This window comes from Xenopus tropicalis, chromosome 6, assembly GCF_000004195.4.
Source record: "Xenopus tropicalis strain Nigerian chromosome 6, UCB_Xtro_10.0, whole genome shotgun sequence".
Classification (NCBI taxonomy): Eukaryota; Metazoa; Chordata; class Amphibia; order Anura; family Pipidae; genus Xenopus; species Xenopus tropicalis.
Genome location: NC_030682.2, coordinates 37,357,463 through 37,378,072, shown reverse-complemented (window position 1 = coordinate 37,378,072; position 20,610 = coordinate 37,357,463). Strand labels below are relative to the sequence as shown.

The 20,610-nt window shown below is 40.1% G+C and overlaps 1 protein-coding gene across 1 annotated transcript in view; it reads right to left on the bottom strand.

Moving 5' to 3' along the window:
• bzw2 (basic leucine zipper and W2 domains 2) overlaps positions 1-20,610 on the bottom strand; it is a 52,468-nt gene that overhangs the window by 12,148 nt on the left and 19,710 nt on the right. Inside the window, exons 2-3 of the mRNA XM_002933293.2 lie at positions 5,995-6,059; positions 4,443-4,619 (exon numbers count right to left, since the gene is read on the bottom strand). Coding sequence (XP_002933339.1) covers positions 4,443-4,619; positions 5,995-6,052 — 235 coding nt within the window. The 5' untranslated portion in view covers positions 6,053-6,059. The remainder of the gene's footprint in view (positions 1-4,442; positions 4,620-5,994; positions 6,060-20,610) is intronic.

The following is a 20,610-nucleotide window of genomic DNA, read 5'->3' as shown; positions in this document are numbered from 1 at the left end:
AAAGCTGTGATAGTTTAAACAATGATAACAGTAAGTTCCGTGTATAATATCCATGGAATGAATGGCAGGCAATAGATAATGGCAATTTGTGTATGATGATCCCAGGAGGAATGATGGCCAACATCATTTCTAATACCTCCATCCTATTTGCAGGGCCGGAACTAGGGGTGAGCAAAAGAGGCATGTGCCTAGGGCATTTCCAGCCCTTCTTCAACCCCTAGCAGCAGCTGACCAGAAGAGTGGCAGCTGCGTGCAGTGCTTTTCTAGCCCTGCAATGGTGACATCAAACCCCCCTCCCTCATCACCACTTACAAGGGTTCACTTGGGTTTCCTCTGCACTAGGCAAATAATTGACACCTTAAAAAAATAATTTCTTTTTTCACTGTAATAATAAAACAGTACCTTAAACTTGATCCCAACTAAGATATAATTAATCCTTATTGGAGGCAAAACAATCCTATTGGGTTTAATTAATGTTTTAATAATATTTTAGTAGACTTAAAGGAGAACTAAACCCCCCCTAGGTACAAAAGTCCCTTTAACTGCCCTCCATGGACCCCCCCTCACCTCTCCCTTCTGGCTGATCCTATTAGATTGATAAGTGGCCCTATTTCAAAACGCAAAAAAGCAGAGCAGTACAGCAGAGTACCTAGGCACCATCTTTAGTCCATTAGAAAATGCTTTGGATCTCACTGCAGACACGGACCCTGCTTGAGCATGCGTAGTTGAAGCTGATTCCCAGCTAGCCCCCAACTGCGCCTAGGTACTCTCCTGTGCTGCTCTGCTTTTTTAGATCAGGTTTTGAAACAGGACCACTTATTATCATCTAATAGGGCAGAAAAGCAGTTAAGGGGACTTTTGTACCTAGGGGGGTTTAGTTCTCCTTTAAAGTATTGAGATCCAATTTATGGAAATATCCCTTTTCTGGAAAAACCCTAGGTCCCGAGCATTCTGGGTAACCGGTCCAACACCTGTACATATACAGTCGTATGGAAAAGTTTGTGAACCCCTCTCAGCCTGCATAATAATTTACTCCACTTTCAACAAAAAAGATAACAGTGGTATGTCTTTCATTTCCCAGGAACATCTCAGTACTGGGGTGTTTTCTAAACCAAGATTTTTAGTGAAGCAGTATTTAGTTGTATGAAATTAAATCAAATGTGAAAAACTGGCTGTGCAAAAATTTGGGTACCCTAGTAATTTTGCTAATTTGAATGCATGTAATTGCTCAATACTGATTATTGGCAACACCAAATTGGTTGGGTTAGCTTGTTAAGCCTTGAACTTCATAGGCAGGCGTGTCCAATCATGAGAAAAGGTATTTAAGGTGGCCAATTGCAAGTTGTGTTTCTGACTCTCCTCTGAAGTGTGACAGCATGGGATCCTCAAAGCAACTCTTAAAAGATCTGAAAACAAAGATTGTTCAGGCTACAAAAAGCTATCTCAGAGGCTTAAACTGTCAGGAATGTAATCAGGAAATGGAAAGCCACAGGCACAGTTGCTGTAAAACCCAGGTCTGGCAGGCCAAGAAAGGTAAAGGGAGCTGCATATGAGGAGGATTGTGAGAATGGTTATAGACAACCCAATGATCAACTCCAAAGACCTGCAAGAACATCTTGCTGCAGATGGTGTATCTGTACATCGTTCTACAATTCAGCGCAATTTACACAAGAACATCTGTATGGCAGGGTGATGAGAAAGAAGTCCTTTCTGCACTCATGCCACAAACAGAGTCGCTTGTTGTATGCAAAAGCTCAGTCATTTTGGAACAAAATGCTTTGGACTGATGAGACAAAAATTTAGTTATTTGGTCATAACAAAAAGCGATTTGCATGGTGGAAGAACATCGCATTCCAATAAAAACACCTGCTACCTACTGTCAGATTTGAGGTTCCATCATGCTGCGGGGCTTTGTGGCTAGTTCAGGGACTGGGGCCCTTGTTAAAGTCGAGGGTCGGATGAATTCAACCCAATATCAACAAATTCTTCAGGATAATGTTCAAGTATCCTTCACAAAATTAAAGTTACACAAGGGGTTGGATATTCCAACAAGACAATTAAACACAGTTGGAAATCTACAAAGGCATTTATGCAGAGGGAGAAGTACAATATTCTGGAATGGCCGTCACGGTCCCCTGATTTGAATATCATCGAAAATCTATGGGATGATTTGAAGCAGGCTGTCCATGCTCGGCAGCCATCAACTTCACTGGAGAGAGAGAGATTTTGTATGGACAAATGTTCAAATATACCGCCATCCAGAATCCAGATTCTCATTAAAGGCTATAGGAGGCATCTAAAAGTTGATGTAATATCTCTGTTGGGTTGCCCAAATTTATGCACCTGTCTAATTTTGTTATGATGCATATTGTATATTTTCTGTTAATCCAATAAATTTATGTCACTGCTGAAATATTACTGTTTCCATAAGGCATGTTATATATTAAGAGGAAGTTGCTTCCTTGAAAGCTGAGCCAATGATAAACAAAACTCCAAAGAATTAAGCGGGGTTCTCGAACTTTTTCATATGACTGTATATTTAAACTAATGGAAAGGAAATGAAAAAACTCTTTTCATTTTTCCGTCAATCCCTTTAGCAGCGCTTTCTATAGTGTTCTATTCTTATCAGCTCCGCCACACTGTCATTGTGCTGATTTTTGCAATATATTATGTCTGCCATATTTCCAACCTGTTCGTGCAGCTCTATTTAATAATGACCTTTGGTAGCCAGCGTTTTCCCCAATGGATTTTCCGACAATATAGGACAGTAGTCTCTGGCTGTGAAAGGGGCATTAATTTGAACTCACTCTAAGCTTGGAGAGAAAGAGAAAACCCATATTACTCTGATTCCCCTGTGATATGTGCTTTGCTGTAAATCAAGACAGTGTAAGGCTAGAACAATTTACTCACTTATAAGAGATACTTCTAGCACCTCGCCATTAAATCAGCGCACAGGACAGCTAGGTAATTTGTGCAATTGCAAGTAATGATTCTGCAGCTGAAATCATACCTAAGACTGTGATTTAACAGATAATAAACTGTGTGGTCACGAAAAAAGAGCATATAAAAAAACAAAACAAAAAAACTAATTTGTTCAAAAAACATGCATTTATATACATGTTTAAAATGTCTTTCTTTAGAACAAAACAGTGATGATATGACTATTTCAGTCTGAAGTTTCCTTTCCTAAGCAGCTATTGTCTCACTCACAGGCTAGCTACAAGCTCTGTTAACCTGGCCATACACGCACCGATAATATCGTACGAAAACCCGTTTTGTACGATATTCGGTGCATGTATGGCAAGTCGGCGAGTCGACCGATATCGCAGGAGGCTGCTGATATCGGTCGACTCGCCGATCGGCCAGGTTAAAAGATTTTGATCGGGCGCCATAGAAGGCGCCTGATCAAAATCTGCCTTAGGGCTGAATTGGCAGAAGGAGGTAGAAATCCTATTGTTTCTACCTCCTTATCTGCCGTTTCAGCCCTGAACGGTTAGTGGCTGATTGTACGATCTTTCGTGCGACCAATCGCCACGTGTGTTGCCACCTTAAGTGCTACTTTTCTGAGAGATTTTATGCCAGCATAACTATTGCCCTGTAGAAAGCAAATATCTGCCAAAAAGGATTGAAGGTGAATAGTGCCCCTTTAACTGGTAAAAGTAATATAAATATACCCCCATATGTAATAAAAGGCACTAAGTTTGCCGAGTAGCAGCAACCAATAAGATATTTGCTTTTAAACAGGTGATCAGTAAATTCTACCTGCTGATTGGTTGCTATGGGTTACTGCTCCTGGGCAAACTTCTTTTTATTACATAACCCCTATAATCTTTAATTTGATATACTGTATAAAGAATAAATAGGGACAACTTTCTATAACTGCTACTGTGGCTCATTACTTTCCTTTGTAGCAAATGATTTACCAGTTTTGCTTTAAGGGATAGTTCACCTTTACATTAACTTTTAGTATGATGCAGGCAGTGATTTTTTTTGAATTTTGAATTATGTAGTTTTTTCAGCAGCTCTCCCGTTTGGAATTTCAGCAACTCTCTAGTTGCTAGGGTCCAATATACTCTAGCAACAAGGCAAATGTGTGAATGAATATATAAGGAATTATGCTATTGTATGGCCAACTAAAAACTTATTTCAAGGTTACTACCCCTTTAAAACATTGATGACACAGACAGTTGGCTAATTCTTGTGAATTCTTTATAATGGATAGAGGACGCTATGTACTATACAAGTAATAATTTTTATGGTATATTGGTTATATAGGTAGCTTAGCATGTTAATTTACTTGTTCTTTGTTATAAAAGAGTTTTTGGGTGCAGCTGTTCTTTAAGAAACAACAAACAAAAATAATCTCAGATGATAATCCCATCTATTAGGATGTAATTCAGACTAATGAAATGAAGATATTTCAGAGTTGAGGATTAGATTACCCAGCATGCTTCCAGCAATCAGGATATCAAACAGGGTTTCAGCATAGCGGCGGTAATCAAGTCTTGATCCTGTTGTATCGAGGAATTTTGCTACTGCTTCCAAATCGTTCCCTGCTTCATTGAGGCCTTGAATAATGGTATCCCTAAATACTGTAGGCTCAAATTTCTCTTTTTCATCTGTAACAGGTAAATAGATAAATGTTATTTTTATACTAGTTCTTCAGAAAGGAAACTGCAGCACAGAGCTTGATTGCTATTGTACAGAGCAGCGGAATATGTTGGGGTTTTATGAATAAATGTTAATAATCTCAGACAGTAAAGCTGACCATACAGGGGCTGACATAAACTGACAACTTGGTCCCTCCAGAAGGAGTTGGCAACTCATAGAGATGAGAATATGGCATGGCTTTTCCAAAACCATTAAATTTAAAATCTGCTAAATACACATACCCAGAAAGGTGATCTGACTGGGCTGACATGAATCATGGGTTACAAGTCCAATATCTACTGGTAAATGCCAATCTTAAAATGGCCATACATTATAAGATCTCATTTGGCAAGGTCATCAAACAACGCATCTTTCCCTGACAGAGCCACCTAAAGGTAGCTATACACGGCCAGCTTTAAGCTGCCAATTTGGCCCATTTAGACTGATTGGCAGCTTTTTTTCCCCCATGAACGGGGCCTTCCAGTGGGTCTACCTGACCTGGTATCTGGTGGAAAATCACCCAGATGTCACTTGGGCAGGCTTGATTTTTCCGTCAAATCGAGGACCACATTTACTCATTGATGTGATCCTGTAGGCCTAGGCATACCTTTGGCTGGCATATCGGGGAAAGAACATGGTTCTATATTAAAAAAGAATCCTAGGGAAAAAAGTGTCTATGTACATTCCAATCTACGCACAATACTCTCATTTATAAATATAATTGACAATTTAATAATTTATAAAATATAAAACACAACCTCAAAAAGAAACCACAAACAATGTAAGTAAATATAAAGTCAATTAAAAACTAGGTATCTATAGCCAGATCAGAAATGTGCCACAACCAGCCTTGCTCTGAGGCAAGCCAATAAAGAGACTGCATGATGTATAGTCTAGTACTAAGCAAAGCCCAGACACATTCCTCTCCAATGTGCCTGAAGCTGATGTGAGGCATGAGAGCAGTGCCAAGTCCCAGTAGACTGAGGACAAATGTCAACGGAGTAGAAATGCAGCCCTCCCCCTATGTCCAGTGTCACCTCCAACAATAATGGCGGAGAGGATTAAGATGGTGAGGTATGTCACTTTTTTAGTTTATGCGGAATGTGTAACTATCTCTAAATTACAAATATACAAATATAGGAATGATAGGAATTAGCATAATTGTTCAATCTCAATGCAAACTGACCCTTTCTGCACTTTGTGTATACAATGCTGTTCAAAAGAACTCCAACCATTCACCAGTTCTCTCATTTTACTGAAGTCCTTCACTGAATTTTTTCTGTTTTATTTTGCTGCAACATAACATTATTTTGATGTAACATAACAACAATATTAATCACTTACCCCTCTTTCTGGTTTTAAACCGTTGGCCTGTTAGCACTGGCTTCTGGTGCTTATTCATAAAATTTCTGCAAAAAAAGAAAAATAAATTATATACTCCATTTCTGAAACGCTTTTGTTCCAAAGTTCCCTGACACTTGTCCTAAAACATGTGGTTAACACAGAAAGGAAATAAACCAGGACACTTATCCTTCAAACTAGGCAAGAGAAGAGAAATAAGAGACAAACACATAGTAAAGGACAGAGGACATGTGCTACAGGTAGTGATGGACTTATGGAAGAAATAAATCACGTCTAATGTCACAATTAGACTGAATATAGCCACGGAATGCCTGCTAACTAAATGCTAATTGCTTGTGTCTAAATGCAGATCTCCCCCCAGAGAACTGGGACTTATTTGCAATATATTGTTTTCATTTCTCTATAGATTACAAGAGCGTACAATCAGGCTGATTTATGCTTCACATTAAAACAAGGTCAAACAAACATAAATGCAAAGCTTCATCACAAATAGTGCCTGGAATAATGCAAATAATAATGTACCGTACGACCACAGTCCCTAAGAGATATTACCACAGATACTGGCTTAGGATATAACTTGGGGAAATGAAAAGTCTCCAGCACCCTACTACCTTATGTTGGTAATTACTGTTTTTGGTACAAGTATGGGACCTGTTCTCTAGAATGTTTGGGACCTGGGTTTTTCTGGAAAGGGGGTCTTTTTGTAGTTTGGATAAGTCTGCAAAACAATCATTTAAAAAAAATTAATTCCAATAGAATTGTTTTGCTTCCAAATGGATTAAATTGGTGGTTTACCTATGAATTAACTTTTTGTATGTTACAGAATAGCATATTCCTAGCAATTTTGCAGTTGGTCTTCATTATTTATTCTTTACCATATTTGAGTTATTTGCCTTACCTTTTTAACTCTTTTCAGATTTTAAATGCGGGTCACTGACCCCTGCAGAATAAGGTTATCTGCCTATTGAGTCTCTCTATAATACTTACTCCAGGCTCTAATTCAAACCACTGCCTGGTTGGTAGGAAAAATAAGACCTTAGCAACCAGATAGCTGCTGAAATACCAAAACTAGAGAGCTGCTGAACAAAAAGCTAACTGTCTCAGATAATTGTCTACATTATACTAGGTTAATTTAGAGGTGAACAACCCCTTTAATTATATTTTAAGATGGCCATTTTGCGATCTGCTTGCTTGGTGAGGTTAGCCCTATGACTAAACGCTCAAATTAAAATGGTGAGTATATGGGCCGTCGGACCAAGAACAATGAGCCAATGCGGTCCCCAATCCAATGAAGAAATCACACCTGACAGACAAAGATCTGGCCAATTTTAGGCCAGATATCGGTCAGATGGGCCCGTTGGGAATGCCCATATAAGTGCAAATAAACTTCCAAAATCTGCCTGTGTATGGCCACCTTCAGTTTGCCTTAGGAACAAGGTACTGTTTTATTATTACAGAAAAAAAGGAAATTAAATTTATGAAATGTGTTTAAAATTATTTTCTTATGGAAAATGGCCTTTCCGTAACTCTGGGCTTTCTGGATAATTAATCCTATACATGTAAATGGTAGAGGGTTGTACACAAGCCTAAAGCTTAGGGTTTCTTACCCCCTCAATATAAGACATGTTCCAATCATAGCTGCCTAGCAGGACTTGTTTCAATAATAATAATGGAAATAATCCAGTTAGCTTATCATTGATCCAGTCAATTTATTGTAAAGATATTTAACTGTACAATCAAAAGGTGAAATCTAAACTAAAGGTCCCCATACACAGGCCAATTCTAGCTGCCGATATCGGTCCCTTAGACTGATTCGGCAGCTAATCGGCCCATGTATGGGCACTACCAACGGGCATGCCCAACTGATATCTGGCCTGAAATCGGCCAGATCTCGATCGGGCAGGTTAAGAAATCGGGGACCGCAACGGCTCGTTGATGCGGTCCCCGGACCGACTTTGCCTATACCCGTCGTTATGCCCTGGGGCCAAACGATCGAATTAGCCTGGATTCTCCCGATATATTCTCCCGATATCGCCCATCCGTAGGTGGGGGATACCGGGAGAAGATCCACTCGCTTGGCGACATTGCCAAGCGAGCGGATCTTAAGGTGTATGGGCACCTTAAGGGCTGATGTTTTATTTAAATGCTTTAATGATTGTTGTCTTTGCTATAAGGATTTAATCAAGAAATAAGCTCGCACTTGAATATACCCTTATTTAATGTAAATCTCCATTGCTGACTTGAACTTTCAAGCCTGTTGGTGATATTCTCTGCCCAAGGGCAATAAGAAACCTTCAAAAGATGCACATTAACAAAGCAGCACAGAACACAGCCAGAGCTTTAATTCCGGAACATTAACACTGGGATGATAACAAGATGTTGAATCCATTAACCTTGCCCAATGCAATGTTGTAAACATCAGATCTTGAAGGTAAATAAATAAACTTAAAAACTTGAGCAGAATCGCTGGAGACAATGTCAGCTCTGCCGTGGCACAATTTGTAGGTGACGTTGAACACTCTCCCCAAGGAGCCTGTTTATTAGAGTTTCTAACGCTGCGATAAAAGGTTATACAGAGCCAGTTTATTTTTGGGCCAAGCTGCAAAGGCAGATTTATCTGCTACCAATCAGATGCCAAGCTCAGTGATAATGTATAGAGGGCATAAGAAGAAAATTAGTGTAATTAGACGAAAGAGGGGGAAGGAGTCAACAGCATTAACTAAGCTGCCAGTTATTTCATGCACAGTTGTTCACGGATCTCGTAAAAGCTGGGATGATCACCAGGCCCATAGAATTACAATGAGAAGCAGCTGAGATTCCCGAGAACATCAAAATTTGCCGATGAAAGTGCCCTGCGGAGCTGGGATGTAGTGTAACTACAACTCACTATAGCTGTGTGCAGTAAAGATGGACGCCAGAAGGTTCTTGCAGTTGAATAATTAGAACTGGATTTATTGTCAGACAAATAGCAGTGCAGGGTTAGCTCAAATATAGTCACAATACAGATGTTATGTGATAATAGTACTCTCTGAGAACAACAACAGAGGATGCACACCGGTTTATCCCACCTCTTTGTGCTCTTTGGAAGACTGGGCAGGGTAAATGCACCTGGTCAGCTTGGCACCCCTATGGAAGCAGTCTGAATAGATACCTCAGTCCTCAGGTTGAATACCTCTAGCTTTAAGAGTCCTACAGCCGACAGGTTTTAGATACTGCCTGTCTCCTATGTCTTAACCGTGGCCCTATGCTGAGGCAACAGTGCCTGTATGGAAAGGTATTTCCAGCTACTTTCCTTGGTGGAGTCAAAACTGCTCTTGCTTCCTTCCCTCTCTATCTCACTTTCCTAGAAAGTGCTCTACAAGGGTAACCATCTAACTGGTCCTTATTCACGGAGTTCCTGTCCCCGACTTAACTAGAGCAGATGGTGACTCTGTGGCAATAATGGCTTTACTGGGGCCTTGTTCTGATCCCAGGCTCAGTGGACCTTCACCTGAGACACAGAGGCAGCCAAAGCGGAAGACACACACTCCTGCTGCTAAACACTATATGAGAGTGCGGGAGGTGTGGTCAACCCAAATAACCAATAAGGCATAAGTGCAAAGGATAAACTGGATACATGGGTCTTTGCCCAGTAACAGTGTAAATCAGTGGTAGGGTTTAAAGCCATAGGGGCATATTAACCCTAAGGGCCCCTACATTTAATTAAAGTGGTTTCACTTTCAACTGATTACAGGGAAATTGTGGTGACTGCATGACTGTGGTGACTGCAAGACATTAACAAGCCCTTGTGTATCTAGGAAACTATAGAAACGGCTCTACGTATCTCACCTAAGTCATAAGAAAAACAGACATGGGCAGGAAATGCGTTATATGGTACACTCTTCACTTAAAGGACATATAAACCCCCACACACAAAAATGTAATCAGTGAACAGCCTCTTTGAAATCTTTCAGTAGCTGCCACACTGGTTGTCTAGAGGTTAATAGTAAGGCTGCAGTGTCCCCTTTATCACTTAGATTTGCTTCTCCTCCTGTAACCCACTCAGCCCCCTCCTTCAGGAATTTGCTTTGGCTGTTGGCTTGTGGGCATGCTCAGTTGTTCTAAGCTCAGATACTGAACATGCCCTCCAGTCTAGCAGCCAGTGAAGTGATGGCATTGCTGGTTAACCTCTTCTCTTTAGCTCAGCTGATTATGTATCAGAGGAAAAATGGCCACTGGCTGAAAGCTGCTATTTGCTTTAGGAAAATGTGATGGTGCTGGCAAGCGGAGGGGATATATGCAGTACAAATGATGCCATTTGGGTGGGGGAGACGTGCCCAACTGATATACATTGTAGGGAAATTTAGGCTTTAAAAGTCTTTTAATGTAGATCTGTTCAGGAATGACACATTTTTTCATCCAGGTTTTTGTAGCTCTGTCAAGAGGGGAAAATGCTTAAAGGACACGTAAACCCCCCTCCAAAAAAATTAAACCAGTGAACAGCCTCTTTGAAATCATTAAATACCTGTCACTCCAGCTGCTATAGGTTAATAGTTAGGCTGCAGCATCCCCTTAATCACTTGCAATTCCTTCTCCTCCTCTAACACGCTGGGCCCCCTCTCTCATGAATTGACTTTGGCTGTTGGCCAACTGAGCATGCTCAGTTCTTTTCAGCTCAGGTTACCAAACACATCCTCCAGTCTAGCAGCCAATGAAGAGATGCCACTGCTCATTTCCATAGAAACTCTGCTGTAGCTGTGCTCTCTGCTGGAGAAACATGTTTTTTTTCTTGCTTGTGTAACCCTTTCTTGGCACACTCACTTAATTTGGCTGTTTACAGGAGAATTTGTTCTCTGAGTTATAAAGGTACTGGGAACTGGGATTTTAGTGCAGTGCCTCCACCTAGTGGACACTAAGGAACACACCTCAAGGGACTTTCCACTAGGAAAATAATCACACACAGTTGCAGCAATATCAAACTTTATATAACTGTTGAAATAGAATGTAGAACAACTTTAGTGATAACTGAATTTCCTGCCCTGAGGAACTCGTGCAGTCTATCCACTCCTGGCACAGTCTCTGTAGGTGCCCAGTCCCAACTTGGATCCGGATAGACCCCAACCCTTAAATCAGTTCAGTCCCTTCCCCCCCAGGTAGCGCTACCTGCCCCAGAGTACCTTCCCCTATGGAAAGGTGGCTGCTCCCACATAGCAGGCAAACAAGCTAAATACCTGTTCTTACCAGGGGACACACACAGAGATTGCACAGAGGACTTTGTAATCACTGGCAGCTCTGCAGACTCTTGCTTGAAAAAAGGGGTCACTTTGCCCCGAAACGTTGCACCTCCGCAATAAAGGTTTTTAAAGGGCTTGCTCCCTTTTTTGCAGCTCTGAGTGCCATTCACTTTTTGTTGCTACTTTGGTTTTTGGGAGGGTGCCGATCCCTCCAGCAGTGTGCACCGGGCATTTAATTATTTGGAGAGCAAAAGGGTCTGCGGCATAGGTCTCTGTTTTGCTGATTAACAAAAGGCCAAAAAAGAGAGTGTTTTTATTAGCAGGCTTTAAAAATATTATCACTTCTTATATTTTTACAATTAACGATCTATTCACAAAAAGACCACTTGTCTGACTTAAGATCATGTAAACAGAATAGAAGGAAATAAATTTGTTGTTTCTTTTCACTGAGGAAGGAAAAAACTCTTCAAAAGATAAATTAGACCGACTCCTGCATGTAGAGACAATGAAGAGTGACAGAAGCTGAGAGGGGGACAGTGAAGGGTAACTTGATTATTTCAGTACCAGTACAGAATTGGTAACAGATTACAGTATATTTAGAAAGTTTCTTAATTCAGTATGATGAAGCTTATATTACATTTTCTTTTTTTGTGATATTTCCCCTTTAAGCATCTACTGGCTGCATCCTGGAACAGACATGGCCTTAGACAACCCACCCGGCCGATTTTAATGAGCTGGGACAGTACTTCTTGTAAAGTAAGGGCTGGCATTGTGGCTTAAATGTCAATGCTGGTGTTTAAAAACAAATGGATCAATGTTTTTAAAAGGGATGCATCTTTTCCTAGCATAGACTGCTGTCATGTGGGTAATTAGGTTTTCTTCTGGGAACTTGCTTCTATGGCCAGAACTGGGGAAGCTGAGATTTCAAAGCTTTACACCACAGACTAATGTATTTGTCAGGCCCCAGAGATGTACGAGAGGGTGTTGCTTTTTTAAATCTTAAAGGGAGCTTATTGTATAAAATACAAGAATGTGCCAGTACCTTATACTCATTTAAATTTAGAGCACCTTACCCCCACCTTAACCGCATAAGTGCCGCTTATGTCCCTTAATGTCCTCCAACAGCCTGCACTGCCGCATTCTTTTCTTGTCTGATTCCAATGTCACCCGGCGGCCATTTTGCCGGGTGACGTCATCGAGCGCACGTATATGTGTAAGGGTGTCCAGCATCTGCATGGGCTTGATCAGCGCACTTGCGCATGAAAGAATTTTTCGTTGCACCACGAACGTTCTTTCGTGCGCAGGTGCGCTGATCGAGCCCATGCAAATGCCGGACACCCTTACAATATTTTCCATACGCGTATGGCCCTTCCTGCCTGACCTCTTGAAGGATTTAAAAAAAAAAAAAACTTTATTAACAAAACGCTGTTTAGAGGACACAATCTGAAATGCGCATGCTCATTAAAATGTAGTGGAACTGCGCATGTGCACCACGCCAGGCAGACAAGGAGATTCTGAAGGGAGGGGGGAGAGGGAGTTACAGAGCTGTGCAGAGGGAGAAACTCCAAGGGATCGCTGCAGCTTCACTGTTTGCTTTTGAGGGACCAGAGTGGCAGGTATTTAAAGAATGCTGTGAGGCTTTTCACTGATAAAATTTTTGGTTGGGGGGTTGACATGTCCTTTAAAACATAGAAGTTACCATAGATTTGGAGGAGGAGGCCCCTATAAATATCACAGCACTGTTTCTATAGTGGATACTCAGTATGGAGAACATCTAGACCTTACAAGAACTTGCCTCAAGTCTCCCCAGCTTAGAAGACATCTCTACTTGAAAGCAAACACTGTTTTGCTAGTGCTTGTCCATTCAGCCATTTGCCATTACACCCTTGAAGGTGACACAGTAAATAAATAACACCTGCTCTATAGGGGTATTTGTGACAGAAAGACATAAAGAGCACAGCAACTAACCAGCAAATAGTATTTGCTTATTATTTTAACCTGAATAAAGAAAAACAGGTTGCTATGGGTTACTAGACCTACTGCAAACTTTGCAACTTTTATTGCTCAGTGCGTTATATTTACTACTAGTTTCTTACTAGAGGTAAGAACCAATGCTGTTTATGCATGTTTGTCAAGGAACAGGGTTATATAGGTAGCATCGGGTTTGGCCCTAGGGTGCATATATAGAAAAAAATTGCTTGGAAAAAGAAATTCACCCCAACACATCACCAAACTCCTGTGTCTAATTTCAGCAGTGATAAAGAGGGGGGGACAGTGTGCACATGAACCAATTGGCAAGGAGATGATGCACATCTGGTGATGCCATAGACTAACTGCGGCTCTGCCAAAGAGACATGCACACTGTATTTACTTGCAAGCTTTCAACACAACACAGATATTTACAGTTTGATCTGATTGGTTAATAATTATGATCTCATTTAGTAATCTGATCAATAGGCTGACCAATAACTGCTAGCTCTTTTCTAGTGGAGGAATGAGCATCAAGCTGATAATGCAAGCAAGTGATTGGTAGCTCAAGAAATCTCAGCTTTTAACCTAATGATGTAATTGGGAGTATTTTTTTTTAAGAGAATGGCAGAGTATTGTTGTTGTTAGAACACTAGAAGCAGGCTCCAGTGCTATCCAGCCAGTTGCTAAGTGACTGGATTGTGTGTGATTTGGTCATAGTCAGATGGCCAGATTGCATTTGAATCCCTTGCCCGTCCTGGGAAAAAACTCCTACTCGCAGCAACAGATTGCACATGATTGGTGCCCAAACACAGATTAATAGTCAGCTAATATGGCTGAAAACTAAATCCATATGTGGCCTGATTTATAAATATCTCTACATTTTTGCAGCATAAAATGTAGCCATCTGCTGAATGTAACAACTCAATAAATATATTATTATTTCCTAACTACCTCCCCAAATAGGACCCTACTCCACAGACTGCTCACCCAAACCTATAGCAATACTAAATGACCTGAAGTCCTTGAGTTTATTTTGCTGTACAACTACCAGCATCCTCTGATAGATCTGTCTGTTGGTTAGATGCTGGTAGTTGTAATCTAAAAATATTAGGAGGGCTGCAAATTGGCAATGACTGGTATAAGCTCAGAAAATCAGGATTAATTAGGACTAAAGCTGGGTTTAGTGCCGCATTCGGTTCTGGTTAATCTTTGCCTTCTTGATAACCGCTAGGTGCGTAGGGGATTTTTATGCAGTGTCTATAAGATGATTTTGCATTTGAATGTCTCCCCACACATTCTCATCAACTGAGATGCAGCTCTAAATATATTCTGGGAAGGCTTCCAGGAATACATACTTGTAATAGCTTATCCAAGGGCATAAATCTATAAACCTATCTTTTCTTTACACTAATATACATTATACAAGGACAAACTCTATTTACGGAATGTTTATTTTAACTGCAAAACACAATGCCACCAAGAGTGGATTGATAGTAATAAACCAAGTGGGAGGGTTTGTTTTTTTTTTTTGTTTTTTTAAATGCAAACAAACTAATTTTAAAAAAATAGATTAAGTGGAATGATCACTGGAGCTAGCAAAGACACTTTATAAAGGCATCCATTACAGGAGAAAGTATGCAGACCTTCACCAAGTATTCCACTCAATACTTACTACTTGCGCTCAGCTAATAATTGGCTTACAGTGGCCCTGTACAGATAAGGACCATTTTTACGTTACTGCCTAAACATGAGCACATATATAAATCCATTGGGAAGCAGTTTGGACAGGCTGTACTGCAATCCTTTATGATCCTCAGGTAGCAAATGTATACTTCCATATGTATGATCTATCACCAATTCCAAAAATGAGAGGGACTGGCCTGCCAGAGTACAACAGGATCTTCTGGTGGCACCTGGACATAAGTAGGACCTAATCAAGGACCGTTCCCAGCAACCATTTCTCATCCCCACTATAGGTCTATATCAGACCTAACATTTTTGCTGTAAAGGTCAGGTACTCTGGTAGGCCCTACAAGTTCTACTCCACAAATAAAGGGGCTGGAGTTCCCTTGCAATTTTTTTTTAGAACCAGTCAATTGCCACACTAGCGCATTAAGGAGCAGATTTATCAAAATATAAGATTAAAGCTCACCACAGAAAAATTCATCCACTTTCTATTCCTTCCAATGGGATTTATCAATAGCTGAAACTTCTAAAAATACAATACAAATGGATCTAAGTGAGGATCTGACAAGAACCATGTGAACAATAGATCAGACATTCAGTCTACAGACTGGAATAACTTGCCCACTGAATACCTTGCCCACTGGTTGAAACTCTAAAGGTGGCCATACACAGGCAGATTTTGTTGTATGAAACAAATGATTTTAGGACATTTCAATAAAATTTCTATTATTACATTGATGGGGTGCAAAAGATCGTAAACATTTATGATTGTTCTGACCACATCAACCCAACAGTTGATGAGACAGGTTTGTTTTGAAACAAGGAATTCAGTCAGTGGGTGGGATGATCTAATAATCATCATTAAAAAAACGTTCACTGCGCATTTCTTTATTTTGAAGGGTTGGGTTAAAGTAAACAAAGGAACAGATTACCATTGGTTAATATACAGTGGTGTGAAAAACTATTTGCCCCCTTCCTGATTTCTTATTCTTTTGCATGTTTGTCACACAAAATGTTTCTGCTCATCAAAAACCGTCAACTATTAGTCAAAGATAACATAATTGAACACAAAATGCAGTTTTTAAATGAAGGTTTACGTTATTAAGGGAGAAAAAAAACTCCAAATCTACATGGCCCTGTGTGAAAAAGTGATTGCCCCCCTTGTTAAAAAATAACTTAACTGTGGTTTATCAATTTCAATTTTCAATTTCAATATCAATTTCTGTAGTCACCCCCAGGCCTGATTACTGCCACACCTGTTTCAATCAAGAAATCACTTAAATAGGAGCTACCTGACACAGAGAAGTAGACCAAAAGCACCTCAAAAGCTAGACATCATGCCAAGATCCAAAGAAATTCAGGAACAAATGAGAACAAAAGTAATTGAGATCTATCAGTCTGGTAAAGGTTATAAAGCCATTTCTAAAGCTTTGGGACTCCAGCGAACCACAGTGAGAGCCATTATCCACAAATGGCAAAAACATGGAACAGTGGTGAACCTTCCCAGGAGTGGCCGGCCGACCAAAATTACCCCAAGAGCGCAGAGACAACTCATCCGAGAGGCCACAAAAGACCCCAGGACAACATCTAAAGAACTGCAGGCCTCACTTGCCTCAATTAAGGTCAGTGTTCACGACTCCACCATAAGAAAGAGACTGGGCAAAAACGGCCTGCATGGCAGATTTCCAAGGCGCAAACCACTTTTAAGCAAAAAGAACATTATGGCTCGTCTCAATTTTGCTAAAAAACATCTCAATGATTGCCAAGACTTTTGAGAAAATACCTTGTGGACCGACGAGACAAAAGTTGAACTTTTTGGAAGGTGCGTGTCCCGTTACATCTGGCGTAAAAGTAACACAGCATTTCAGAAAAAAGAACATCATACCAACAGTAAAATATGGTGGTGGTAGTGTGATGGTCTGGGGTTGTTTTGCTGCTTCAGGACCTGGAAGGCTTGCTGTGATAGATGGAACCATGAATTCTACTGTCTACCAAAAAATCCTGAAGGAGAATGTCCGGCCATCTGTTCATCAACTCAAGCTGAAGCGATCTTGGGTGCTGCAGCAGGACAATGACCCAAAACAAACCAGCAAATCCACCTCTGAATGGCTGAAGAAAAACAAAATGAAGACTTTGGAGTGGCCTAGTCAAAGTCCTGACCTGAATCCTATTGAGATGTTGTGTCATGACCTTAAAAAGGCGGTTCATGCTAGAAAACCCTCAAATAAAGCTGAATTACAACAATTCTGCAAAGATGAGTGGGCCAAAATTCCTCCAGAGCGCTGTAAAAGACTCATTGCAAGTTATCGCAAACGCTTGATTGCAGTTATTGCTGCTAAGGGTGGCCCAACCAGTTATTAGGTTCAGGGGGCAATTACTTTTTCACACAGGGCCATGTAGGTTTGGATTTTTTTTCTCCCTAAATAATAAAAACCCTCATTTAAAAACTGCATTTTGTGTTTACTTGTGTTATCTTTGACTAATAGTTAAATGTGTTTGATGATCAGAAACATTTTGTGTGATAAACATGCAAAAGAATAAGAAATCAGGAAGGGGGCAAATAGTTTTTCACACCACTATATGTACGATCTTGCAGCCAATATGACAAAAGTCTCCTCATATATTGTTAACCATTGATAGATGAATCATTTGTTAATACGCTTGGTTAGTTAATAAGATCATTCAAAGGGTGGCAACAAAATTTGCCAATGTCTCCAGCATTTTCTTCAGTAAAAGTTATATTTTTATATATTTTTCCCCTACAAATAATATTTTGCCTGGATTTCAACAAAGCCTTTATTATTATATTATACTAAATATGAATAAATATTGTATTAATATTAATAGCTAGGTGCTCAGGGACCCCCATCCCCTTTTTTTTGAGTAACTGCAATGGACCTGTAACTGATGCATATGGTTTCCCTGGCAAAGCACACCCCTCTGTGACCCTGTTACTGCATCACTCTGTGTTGAAATTCTGTTCTCACATAATGGCAAAAGGCAGAATATCTACCATGTCACTCTTGTTTCACATTTACTGCATCAGTAATGTTAAGAACCTGATCCCCACTTAAGCTGAGTATTCTATGTAAATATGCAACAAATGTCACTTCTATTAACAATGATGCCAGTGAGGTAATAAGGCAGTTGCAACTTAATTATAAGAGGTGATTTTGTAACACACCCACAGAAGGGACACAGAATCCCCATAAAAGGGTACCACACGTGCAACTCAGAGTCAGTGGTATACGCACTAAAATGCCCATGTGGCAAGATGTATGTAGGTCAAACTGCCAGACCGGTGAAAGTACGGATTAGGGAACATAAATACTCTATAACCATTTATGACCCTGAAAAAAAGAAAACACAAACACCTGTGGGGAAACACTTTTATTTGCACAAACACACACCAGCATCTTTACGCTGGCTGGTTCTTGAGGATGTAATAGTCCCAAGAAGGGGAGGGGACAGAACACGCTTGCTTTTACAAACCGAGGCAAAATGGATACATACAATGGATACATTGGAGCCACTAGGAATGAATGAGGCTTTGAGTTTTAAATGCTTCTTATAACAATACGATTTTCACCTTTACAGCAATGGATCTGTGAATGTTGGACTACTCTCAGAACAGGACTATCCTTCTACCTTACTGCAGTCTGGTAGGAGAAGTTCTTTCCCTTGTAGAACTTATTGTGAATATTGAATGTTTGTCAACTTTTAATACATTGTTTATAATACCAGATACAATGTTGCTGAACTGTAACTATTTCAAGAAACTTGAATTACTTCTAAGGTGTTACCTTTATTAGTACGCCACTAGATGGCAGTACAAATCTTTGCTTTGAGTATCTATGCACCTGGCCACACTGTGGAGCTGGTGATACTTGTTGGTGTGGGGTAGGGTATAAATTTATATAGCTATGTCACTTCTGTATGCACCTGAGGAAGGCTGGTGAGCCAAAACATGTTGTGCTATATGATGTCTCAATAAAACTACACTGTTTCACTGGATACAATGATACTCTCCAGGTTCTTTGAACTTTATTAATAAGGCCTACTGCTACTGTTCCATGTTTACTAGGGACACAACTATATGGACTGTGGTCTATAGTATGGCTCTTTGCAGCAGGTTTTCAAGAATGTTTTATCTAAAGACAGATCAGTGCAGCATATTGTGGTATCCCTTGTGATGTTTGTTTGAATTAGCAGCTACTGCCATGGGTGTTTGTAGGTTCATGGATAGGGGTTGCCCACCTGGCCTGGCTGGTTAAAATAATGCTTCATGCCAAAGGAAAAAAGTTACAAATATAGGAAAGCTGGTATTTTCTTCCATAAAAGATGGCAACCCTATTTATGGTGCACATTCCAAGTGCCAAGGCAGATTTAGCGACTTGCCCAAGACACTGACCAAGTATTGCGCTATGCTGTAAAAATACAAGAACCAATGACTGATCAAAATGTAATATTTTAGATTACAACATATATCTCCATGATTTATATCAAAAATTAAAAGCATTTATAAACCTTATCACAGTAAACACAAGCAGAATGTTGGAAAATAATACAAAATAATTCTTAAAATTTCAAAATACAAAATCAACAGATCTTCTATGGTTTATTCACTGTAGAAATGGAAGGAACACAACATTCTGAGCTTTACAAACAGATGTGATGCACAGATATCTTTCATGTCCCTTATCAATCACGCTGTCAGAATAGCTGGTTTATTTTCAGAACAACCTAACAGCGCATGTGCTATAATACCCTGAGGAGAATTAATCAGGATTTCATGCAAATAGTACGTGGGATCCATTCCAGAGTCTCAGAGAGTTTCCAGGCTGGGCACATATGTTCCTATCATCAGCACAGGTCAGTCAATCAGAATGACTGAAGCACTCTGCTTGGACAGGGGAATCTATAAAATATGCCCTGGTTTGAACTCCAGAGCACCAGTTTAACCGTGGGTTAATTTATTTACAACATAGAATGTTTAAGATGTGTTATTAATGTAACAGAAATGCAAGTACGCCCTGAGGTGCAAATTGGAGGCCAAAATAAGCACTTGTCTTGGCATTAACATATGGCCCATTTTATTTGCACACAACCAGCAGTAAATAAGAGCCCAGTGGTGGTGGCACCTAATGCCTATGTCTAGTGCTGCCTGGCCCATGGAAAGGCCAACTGTGAAACCAATTTTGGATAACACAGTTACGAAAGGGAGTGTGGAAGATACAAGGGAGAAGGTGGCAGAGAGAGAAACAAACTGACATAAGACTAGAGGTATAAGGGAAGTGGGGAATTTCCTAAGAGAGAGCAAGACAAGCAGGGAAGCACCATTAATACCTTATCAGATCTACACAGCTCTACACCTGATTTAATCAAAACCAATTTTTATGAAACTTAACTGATATAAATTGTGGAAATGCAACATTAGGAAACTGCAGAGCAATATTTTATATACAGTGATTCAAAGGCAATCTGTGGGTTTTTGGCAGCCAAACCAGCTCCGATTTGTAGTCAAGAGACACAACATATTGTACTGCATTTTTTTCCCCAAATAAAATACGCAGGAATAGATACCAATTTGCTCAACCAATTTTGCTTCGCAGAAAAAGAGACAAATGTGAAATAGGAACCAGTTAAATCATATAATATGATTTTGGGATTTGTGACATGGGTTCTAAATCTCAGAAACACAGCACGCTGTCCCAGTGCATTTAACCAG